The sequence below is a fragment of the Sinocyclocheilus grahami genome, unplaced genomic scaffold (assembly GCF_001515645.1).
Source record: "Sinocyclocheilus grahami isolate Dianchi unplaced genomic scaffold, SAMN03320097.WGS_v1.1 scaffold880.1, whole genome shotgun sequence".
NCBI classification, from domain to species: Eukaryota; Metazoa; Chordata; class Actinopteri; order Cypriniformes; family Cyprinidae; genus Sinocyclocheilus; species Sinocyclocheilus grahami.
Window position 1 is genome coordinate 301,106 of NW_015506059.1, and position 10,870 is coordinate 311,975.

At 40.3% G+C, this 10,870-nt stretch overlaps 1 protein-coding gene across 5 annotated transcripts in view; it reads left to right on the forward strand.

The window, feature by feature from the left end:
- The window catches only part of ahnak (AHNAK nucleoprotein), a 34,209-nt gene extending 24,410 nt beyond the window's left edge, over positions 1-9,799 (forward strand). For 2 of the 5 annotated variants that reach the window (XM_016248496.1, XM_016248498.1), the window contains exon 7: positions 572-9,799. In XM_016248496.1, coding sequence (XP_016103982.1) covers positions 572-8,766 — 8,195 coding nt within the window. In that variant the 3' untranslated portion in view covers positions 8,767-9,799. Of the gene's footprint in view, positions 287-571 lie in introns of all 5 variants that reach the window. The other 3 variants (XM_016248501.1, XM_016248499.1, XM_016248500.1) reach the window with 3 other exon arrangements.
- Positions 9,800-10,870: the final 1,071 nt, after the last annotated feature.

Here is a 10,870-nt window from a genome sequence, read left to right on the forward strand (position 1 = left end):
CTGAAGGGTCCAAAAGTGGAGGGTCCAGATATTGATGTGAAAATACCTAAAGCCAATATTGAAGTTAAGGCACCAGAATTGGACATCCAAGCTCCAGAGTTAGACATTGGAGGACCTGATGGAAAAATCAAGGGCCCCAAATTCAAGATGCCATCAATCTCTGGTCCAAAGATTTCTATGCCAGACATTGACTTCAACCTGAAAGGTCCAAAACTTAAAGGTGGTGTTGACATGTCCGTTCCTAAAGTGGAAGGAGATATTAAAGAACCAAAAGTTGAAATTGAAGGCCCAGAAATTGAAGGACCTGATGGTGGTTTTAAGATGCCAAAAATGAAAATGTCATCATTCGGACTGAAGGGTCCAAAAGTGGAGGGTCCAGATATTGATGTGAAAATCCCTAAAGCCAATATTGAAGTTAAGGCCCCAGAATTGGACATCCACGCTCCAGAGTTAGACATTGAAGGACCTGAGGGAAAAATCAAAGGCCCCAACTTCAAGATGCCATCATTCGCTGGTCCAAAGATTTCTATGCCAGACGTTGACTTCAACCTGAAAAGTCCAAAACTGAAAGGTGATTTTGATGTGTCTGTTCCCAAAGTGAAAGGAGATATTAAAGCACCAAAGGTTGATATTGAAGGCCCAGAAATGGAAGGACCTGATGGTGGTTTTAAGATGCCAAAGTCCAAAATGCCATCATTCGGACTGAAGGGTCCAAAAGCGGAGGGTCCAGATATTGATGTGAAAATCCCTAAAGCCAATATTGAAGTTAAGGCCCCAGAATTGGACATCCACGCTCCAGAGTTAGACATTGAAGGACCTGAGGGAAAAATCAAAGGCCCCAACTTCAAGATGCCATCATTCGCTGGTCCAAAGATTTCTATGCCAGACGTTGACTTCAACCTGAAAAGTCCAAAACTGAAAGGTGATTTTGATGTGTCTGTTCCCAAAGTGAAAGGAGATATTAAAGCACCAAAGGTTGATATTGAAGGCCCAGAAATGGAAGGACCTGATGGTGGTTTTAAGATGCCAAAGTCCAAAATGCCATCATTCGGACTGAAGGGTCCAAAAGCGGAGGGTCCAGATATTGATGTGAAAATCCCTAAAGCCAATATTGAAGTTAAGGCCCCAGAATTGGACATCCACGCTCCAGAGTTAGACATTGAAGGACCTGAGGGAAAAATCAAAGGCCCCAACTTCAAGATGCCATCATTCGCTGGTCCAAAGATTTCTATGCCAGACGTTGACTTCAACCTGAAAAGTCCAAAACTGAAAGGTGATTTTGATGTGTCTGTTCCCAAAGTGAAAGGAGATATTAAAGCACCAAAGGTTGATATTGAAGGCCCAGAAATGGAAGGACCTGATGGTGGTTTTAAGATGCCAAAGTCCAAAATGCCATCATTCGGACTGAAGGGTCCAAAAGCGGAGGGTCCAGATATTGATGTGAAAATCCCTAAAGCCAATATTGAAGTTAAGGCCCCAGAATTGGACATCCACGCTCCAGAGTTAGACATTGAAGGACCTGAGGGAAAAATCAAAGGCCCCAACTTCAAGATGCCATCATTCGCTGGTCCAAAGATTTCTATGCCAGACGTTGACTTCAACCTGAAAAGTCCAAAACTGAAAGGTGATTTTGATGTGTCTGTTCCCAAAGTGAAAGGAGATATTAAAGCACCAAAGGTTGATATTGAAGGCCCAGAAATGGAAGGACCTGATGGTGGTTTTAAGATGCCAAAGTCCAAAATGCCATCATTCGGACTGAAGGGTCCAAAAGCGGAGGGTCCAGATATTGATGTGAAAATCCCTAAAGCCAATATTGAAGTTAAGGCCCCAGAATTGGACATCCACGCTCCAGAGTTAGACATTGAAGGACCTGAGGGAAAAATCAAAGGCCCCAACTTCAAGATGCCATCATTCGCTGGTCCAAAGATTTCTATGCCAGACGTTGACTTCAACCTGAAAAGTCCAAAACTGAAAGGTGATTTTGATGTGTCTGTTCCCAAAGTGAAAGGAGATATTAAAGCACCAAAGGTTGATATTGAAGGCCCAGAAATGGAAGGACCTGATGGTGGTTTTAAGATGCCAAAGTCCAAAATGCCATCATTCGGACTGAAGGGTCCAAAAGCGGAGGGTCCAGATATTGATGTGAAAATCCCTAAAGCCAATATTGAAGTTAAGGCCCCAGAATTGGACATCCACGCTCCAGAGTTAGACATTGAAGGACCTGAGGGAAAAATCAAAGGCCCCAACTTCAAGATGCCATCATTCGCTGGTCCAAAGATTTCTATGCCAGACGTTGACTTCAACCTGAAAAGTCCAAAACTGAAAGGTGATTTTGATGTGTCTGTTCCCAAAGTGAAAGGAGATATTAAAGCACCAAAGGTTGATATTGAAGGCCCAGAAATGGAAGGACCTGATGGTGGTTTTAAGATGCCAAAGTCCAAAATGCCATCATTCGGACTGAAGGGTCCAAAAGCGGAGGGTCCAGATATTGATGTGAAAATCCCTAAAGCCAATATTGAAGTTAAGGCCCCAGAATTGGACATCCACGCTCCAGAGTTAGACATTGAAGGACCTGAGGGAAAAATCAAAGGCCCCAACTTCAAGATGCCATCATTCGCTGGTCCAAAGATTTCTATGCCAGACGTTGACTTCAACCTGAAAAGTCCAAAACTGAAAGGTGATTTTGATGTGTCTGTTCCCAAAGTGAAAGGAGATATTAAAGCACCAAAGGTTGATATTGAAGGCCCAGAAATGGAAGGACCTGATGGTGGTTTTAAGATGCCAAAGTCCAAAATGCCATCATTCGGACTGAAGGGTCCAAAAGCGGAGGGTCCAGATATTGATGTGAAAATCCCTAAAGCCAATATTGAAGTTAAGGCCCCAGAATTGGACATCCACGCTCCAGAGTTAGACATTGAAGGACCTGAGGGAAAAATCAAAGGCCCCAACTTCAAGATGCCATCATTCGCTGGTCCAAAGATTTCTATGCCAGACGTTGACTTCAACCTGAAAAGTCCAAAACTGAAAGGTGATTTTGATGTGTCTGTTCCCAAAGTGAAAGGAGATATTAAAGCACCAAAGGTTGATATTGAAGGCCCAGAAATGGAAGGACCTGATGGTGGTTTTAAGATGCCAAAGTCCAAAATGCCATCATTCGGACTGAAGGGTCCAAAAGCGGAGGGTCCAGATATTGATGTGAAAATCCCTAAAGCCAATATTGAAGTTAAGGCCCCAGAATTGGACATCCACGCTCCAGAGTTAGACATTGAAGGACCTGAGGGAAAAATCAAAGGCCCCAACTTCAAGATGCCATCATTCGCTGGTCCAAAGATTTCTATGCCAGACGTTGACTTCAACCTGAAAAGTCCAAAACTGAAAGGTGATTTTGATGTGTCTGTTCCCAAAGTGAAAGGAGATATTAAAGCACCAAAGGTTGATATTGAAGGCCCAGAAATGGAAGGACCTGATGGTGGTTTTAAGATGCCAAAGTCCAAAATGCCATCATTCGGACTGAAGGGTCCAAAAGCGGAGGGTCCAGATATTGATGTGAAAATCCCTAAAGCCAATATTGAAGTTAAGGCCCCAGAATTGGACATCCACGCTCCAGAGTTAGACATTGAAGGACCTGAGGGAAAAATCAAAGGCCCCAACTTCAAGATGCCATCATTCGCTGGTCCAAAGATTTCTATGCCAGACGTTGACTTCAACCTGAAAAGTCCAAAACTGAAAGGTGATTTTGATGTGTCTGTTCCCAAAGTGAAAGGAGATATTAAAGCACCAAAGGTTGATATTGAAGGCCCAGAAATGGAAGGACCTGATGGTGGTTTTAAGATGCCAAAGTCCAAAATGCCATCATTCGGACTGAAGGGTCCAAAAGCGGAGGGTCCAGATATTGATGTGAAAATCCCTAAAGCCAATATTGAAGTTAAGGCCCCAGAATTGGACATCCACGCTCCAGAGTTAGACATTGAAGGACCTGAGGGAAAAATCAAAGGCCCCAACTTCAAGATGCCATCATTCGCTGGTCCAAAGATTTCTATGCCAGACGTTGACTTCAACCTGAAAAGTCCAAAACTGAAAGGTGATTTTGATGTGTCTGTTCCCAAAGTGAAAGGAGATATTAAAGCACCAAAGGTTGATATTGAAGGCCCAGAAATGGAAGGACCTGATGGTGGTTTTAAGATGCCAAAGTCCAAAATGCCATCATTCGGACTGAAGGGTCCAAAAGCGGAGGGTCCAGATATTGATGTGAAAATCCCTAAAGCCAATATTGAAGTTAAGGCCCCAGAATTGGACATCCACGCTCCAGAGTTAGACATTGAAGGACCTGAGGGAAAAATCAAAGGCCCCAAATTCAAGATGCCATCATTCGCTGGTCCAAAGATTTCTATGCCAGACGTTGACTTCAACCTGAAAAGTCCAAAACTGAAAGGTGATTTTGATGTGTCCGTTCCTAAAGTGGAAGGAGATATTAAAGCACCAAAAGTTGATATTGAAGGCCCAGAAATTGAAGGACCTGATGGTGGTTTTAAGATGCCAAAGTTTAAAATGCCATCATTTGGACTGAAGGGTCCAAAAGTTGAGGGTCCAGATGTTGATGTGAAGGCACCAGATGTGGACCTCATAGCTCCAGAGTTAGACATTGAAGGACCTGAGGGAAAAATCAAGGGCCCCAAATTCAAGATGCCTTCAATCTCTAGTCCAAAGATTTCTATGCCAGACGTTGACTTCAACCTGAAAGGTCCAAAACTGAAAGGTGATGTTGACGTGTCCATTCCGAAATTGGAAGGAGGAATTAAAGCCCCTGATGTGGATATCAAGGGTCCAGAGCTTGATTTTGAGGGACCTGAGGGAAAAATCAAGGGTCCAAAATTCAAGATACCATCAATTTCTGGCCCAAAACTTTCTATGCCTGATATGGATTTCAACCTCAAAGGTCCAAAACTGAAAGGTGATGCTGACATGTCCGTTCTAAAAGTGGAAGGAGATATTAAACCACCAAAAGTTGAGATTGAAAGCCCAGACATTGAAGGACCTGAGGGTGGTTTTAAGATGCCAAAGATCAAAATGCCATCATTCGGACTGAAGGGTCCAAAAGTGGAGGGTCCAGATGTTGATGTGTCAATTCCAAAAGTTGAAGGAGACTTTAAAACACCAGATGTTGGTATCAAGGGGCCAAACCCTGACATAGAATTGCCTGAAGGAAAAATCAAGGGCCCAAATCTCAAGATGCCATCAGTATCTGGTCCTGAAGGCCCTAATGTTGAGGTTAATTTTCCAGAATCAAATGTGAAAAAGCCAAAATTCAAAATGCCCAAGTTTGGATTTAAAGGGCCAAAGATTGAAGCACCTGATGTTGATGTCAAACTTCCGAAAGGATCTAAAGTGAAAGGTCAAGCAGGTGTCAGTTTGGAGGGTGATGTCAATATGCCAAAAGTGGAAGTTGATTCTTCAAGTGTAGAAGTTAAAAGTCCAGAGGGAGGATTCAAGATGCCAAAATTTAAAATGCCAAAATTTGGTTTTAAATCACCCAAAGGAGAAATTGATGTCAGTGTACCTAGTGGTGATGTTGGTTTAAATTCACCTGATATTGACATCAAAACTCCTGATCTTGATATTGCAGGACCTGAGGGACAAATCAAGGGCACCAAATTCAAAATGCCTTCTTTATCTGGTCCAAAGATTTCTATGCCAGATGTAGACCTCAATTTGAAAAGTCCAAAAGTCAAGGGTGATATTGATGTTTCTGGACCCAAGATTTCAGGTGACATAAAGGCTCCAAAAGTGGATATTGAAGGACCTGAAGTTGATGTAGAGGGCCCAGAAGGTGGCTTCAAGATGCCTAAAATCAAAATGCCATCATTTGGACTAAGAGGTCCTAAAGTGGAGGGTTCAGATGTTGACATCAATCTCCCCAAAGCAGATCTTGACATTAAAGGATCTGAAATTGATGTTAAAGCTTCTGGACTTGATATTGAGGGACCTGAGGGGAAAATCAAAGGTCCCAATTTCAAAATGCCTTCCATATCAGGTCCAAAGATATCTATGCCAGATGTCAACATAAAAGGCCCCAAAGTCAAGGGTGATATGGATGTTTCTGTACCAAATATGTCAGGGGAAATAAAAGCCCCAAAAGTGGGCATTGATGGTCCTGATGTTGATATAGAGGGCCCGGAAGGTGGCTTAAAAATGCCTAAAATCAAAATGCCATCATTTGGACTCAAAGGTCCTAAAGTGGAGGGTCCAGATGTTGACATCAATCTCCCCAAAGCAGATGTTGACATTAAAGGACCTGAAATTGACATCAAAACTCCTGATCTTAACATTGAAGGGCCTGAGTGGAAAATCAAAGGTCCCAAGTTCAAAATGCCTTCAATATCAGGTCCAAAGATCTCTATGCCAGATGTCGACTTAAATCTTAAAGGCCCCAAAGTCAAGGGTGATATGGATATTTCTGTACCAAAGATTTCGGGTGATCTAAAGGCACCAAAAGTGGACATTGAAGGTCCTGATTTTGATGTAGAGGGCCCAGAAGGTGGCATCAAGATGCCTAAAATCAAAATGCCGTCATTTGGACTCAAAGGTCCTAGAGTGGATGGCCCAGATGTTGATATAAATCTGCTCAAAGCAGATGTTGACATTAAAGGACCTGAAATTGACGTTAAAACTCCTGATCTTGACATTGAAGGACCTGAGGGTGAAGTCAAAGGTTCCAAGTACAAAATGCCTTCCATATCAGGGCCAAAGATTTCTATGCCAGATGTCAACTTAAATCTTAAAGGCCCCAAAGTCAGAGGTGATATGGATGTTTCTGTACCAAAGATTTCAGGTGACCTAAAGGCACCAAAACTGGACATTGCAGGTCCTGATGTTGATATAGAGGGCCCAGAAGGTGGCATCAAGATGCCTAAAATCAAAATGCTATCGTTTGGACTCAAAGGTCCCAAATTGGAGAGTCCAGATATTGACTTCAGCCTCCCCAAAGCAGATGTTGATATTAAAGGACCTGAAATTGATGGTAAAGCTCCAGATCTTGACATTGAAGGGCCCGAAGGTGGTTTAAAACATGTTAAGCTCCCCAAATTCAGAGGTCCCAACTTTGGAATAAAGCCTTCAGGTGGCAGTCTTTCAATGCCTGAAAAAGATATAGGGGCGAGTATTGATGTCAAAAGCCCTGATGTCAATATCAGTGGACCAGATGCAAATATCAAGGTGCCAAAAATGAAAAAATCTAAATTTTCACTTGGAATTAAGAGCCCAAAATTGGATGCAGATATTCCTGATGCTGGTGGTAGTGTAGAAGGGCCTGATATGGACATAGATGTGAAAGGAAAGAAGGGTAAATTCAAGTTGACTAAAGGGAAGGGAAAGTCTAAAACCTTTGATGGCGATATCAAGTTGGAGACAAATGAACCTGACGTACAGATGAAGTCAACAAAAGTAAAGAAACCTTTTTTTGGAAAGTTACATTTTCCTGATGTGGAGTTTGACATCAAATCTCCGAAAGTTAAAGGTAGTTCATCTGCATCTGGAACTATAAAATCTAATGTCAATTTGCCTTCTGCAAGCCTTAGAACTGATATTCAGACACCAGATGCAAGTTTGGGTGGTCCCGATTTCAAAACAGAAGGGGGGAAAATCAAAATGACAAAAGTTGGCATCTCTGGCTCTGAGATAAAAACTCCTGAACTGGATGTTAGAGATGCAACATTAGATCTTCCGCAAAAGTATTTTCATTCCCCAGATGTCAGGGTAGCAGGATCAGGCATTAATGGAAAAGGCAGGGCTAACATTGACATAGAAGGTAAAATACAGGATGTTAAGTTGACAGTGCCTGCTGTAAATGTCCGTGGTGGTGCTTTAGATTCTGATTTAAATCTCACCGAACAAAAAGGAGTAAAAGGGAGCATTGAAATACCAGGCTTTAATGTAAGAGGACAAAAAGGAGAGACTGCAAGTGGGTTAGACATGAAGCCAGATGCATCATTATCTGGTGTGATGGAGTACCAAGATGTTAATGTAACCTTTCCCAAAATCAAAGTACCAAAGTTTGGTGTTTCATTGCCTAAAGTAGGTGGAGGAGAGATGGGAGTTGATGTAGGTTCATGTGAATTGGCTGCTGGTTCTAAAGTTAGTTCCCAAAGTCTGGAAATGGAGAACACTGATAGGAAAAGCAGTGGTGGAAAAGTGAAAGTCAAAATGCCAAAAATATTTGCCAAATCTAAATCTAAAGGTGGTAGTGCAGCTGATCTTACTGTTGATGGAGAAGAAATTGATGTTACCAGTAAAGGTGGTGCAAAGGTGTCCAAGGAGTTGAGCCTTAGTTCTGGGGAATTGACACGTGGCAAGTTAGCAATAGAGGGAAGTTCTGGGTTTAAAGTTTCACCAAAGAGTAAATCTGCCTCCCTTGACCTCTTCAAAAAAACACAACATCACTCATCCTCTGTAAGTGATGAGGGAGGTTTAGCTTCCCCTGTTTCTGCTGAAGGCCACTTACAGGCAGAGGGTGGCAAAGTTTCAGTTGATGGAGAAAAGGTTAAAGGCAAAAAAGGAAAGTTGAAGTTTGCTACAGTTGGAGGTTTTAGCTCAAAAAGTAAAGGTTCATATGAAGTGACAGATGAAAGTGAGGTTAGGATTGAGGGTGCTGGTGGAGTTGCTCAGTCTTCAAAGAAGTCCAGAATGTCATCATCATCCAGCAGTGATAGTGGGTCAAAAAGCAGTTTTCGGCTACCACATCTCGAAATAGCGGTTTCGCCAAAGAAATAGTTTTCACGCTATTATCTATACACAGTACATTCACACACACACTTTTTTCAGTCTAGATGACTGTGTAAATCTGTCTTTCATTTAAGCAATGGTGCACTGCCATATTGACTGTTTCTTCAATTCCCACATATGTTCTTTACAGGCATTGATATATATATATATGTATATGTATTTTTTTTTATCACAATTTAACTGTAAATAAGAGAAAACTTATGTAATTTTGATTTTGTTTTGTAGATAGGAAATGCAAATCCAATCCAACAATGTGTGTAGTTAATATAAAAATGGTCATCTGATAACTTGTTCTATTTTTGTACCTTTGAAAATGTTTGAAACTCTGTCCTTTCTAAAATTGTCTGGACACATTTAAATGCAAGATGAATGATTTTAGTTGGATTTGAAAGGATTTTAAGACTTAATCTTCACGTATATATTTAGTGCTGTATCATATGTACTTATCACATATGAATAACTAATTTGAGCAGTGATAAACCAGATCTTATTAGTGAGCACAATTAAGTTTTAAGGGCTGTACAAACTGTAAATAAATTGATTCAAAACGAATACATGGGATAACATAAATTTGTGTCCAAAATATTATCACAGTTCAGATATTATGGAATTTAATATTTGAGATTATAATCTTCTAAAGTATTTATATGTAAGACTCTTTTTCAATGATTGCTTGAGTCTCTTTAAAATGCACACCAGGAAGCAGCTGGCAAAAGCTGTGACATGCTTTGATTTTTAATGGTTTCTAAGGCATTTTTTCTTTGTTATATTTTGCACATTTCTCTACATCCGGTTGACTCTCTCTCTCTCTTCCTCTCACTAAATTTATGAAATGTTGTGCTGTCATCATGTGGTGATATAACTACAGGAATGCTAATGCCAACGGTAAAACATTAATATTTTTGAAAAGGCATAAAATGTGCATTGCTCTTGTAAATAATGGGACATTTAGGCTGCAAATTTCTAACTTTTTTTTCCTTGTATCATTTGCAAAAATTTAAATAAAGTGATCAAATATCAATACTTGTTTTGAATGTGACTCATTTGCATTATAGTGCTAAAAATTTACATGATTGCACACATCTGTATTGTAATGTAAAACCACATACAGAACAGTTTTTTTGGAACAGAACGTTAACATCACAGAACTCCTAAAAACAAGGTTGCATTTCTTCAGCCGTGTTGAATCTGACCATTGTGCTTTTAGCTTTCTATGAATACTTTGATAGGAGCCAACACCAAGAAAACAGGAAATGGGCTTTCCTGTCCTGCTTCTTCAAACCAGTACTAAGGAAGGAAATGATCAGGAAATTCCTTTGAGGGAGGAAAGTGTGGTTTGTTTTGTATGCAAATATTCATTTGCAGAACTGGGATGAGAAAACGGGTCATCCATTTTATGGTTAGCTTGAAATCTATGACAAGCAACATATAAGCTGAGAGGAATAAAGGCAAGGACCCATATTGTTCATATTTTGTTTGAAAGGTAAGACCTAAATTATTGTCTTTTACTACTGACATTGCACGGAATTATTTGTTCAGTTTTGGGTGAACTATCCCTTTAATGTATGGGGCTCTTTAAGGGCAGAGAGGACAGATATAAAGCATTTCATGTAATAGCAATGTATTGAAAGAAATTAAATGCACCTTACAGAAATAAAAATGCTGATGCAATCTTTCTATAGCTTTGAAATGCTTTACATATAAAGTATAAAATGTTGGGTGTACCTGAGAAAATATGCTATATAAAACAATGCATCTTAGCTCGAAAATTACCATGGTTTGCGCTCCATGCTGTCATATTTAGGACTGATTGTAAATCTTTGACCCTCAATGTTTAGTTATGGATATGTTAAGCTATATACATTGAAAAATTGCTTATGAATACTGATAGTAAGTTTTCAAGCTAAAATGTTTTTTACGTTCAAGCCTGTAATTTGTCTAATCAGCCAAGATGACAATTATCTTGCATTCATCTTGCTAAAATTTAGAAACTGATTTCTATTTATCTGCTGTAGTTTTATGGCCATGTTAAGGTAGAGCTGCCTTATGTAATTAACATAAACAAATGTTATATTTCACTCAAACGTTTTTC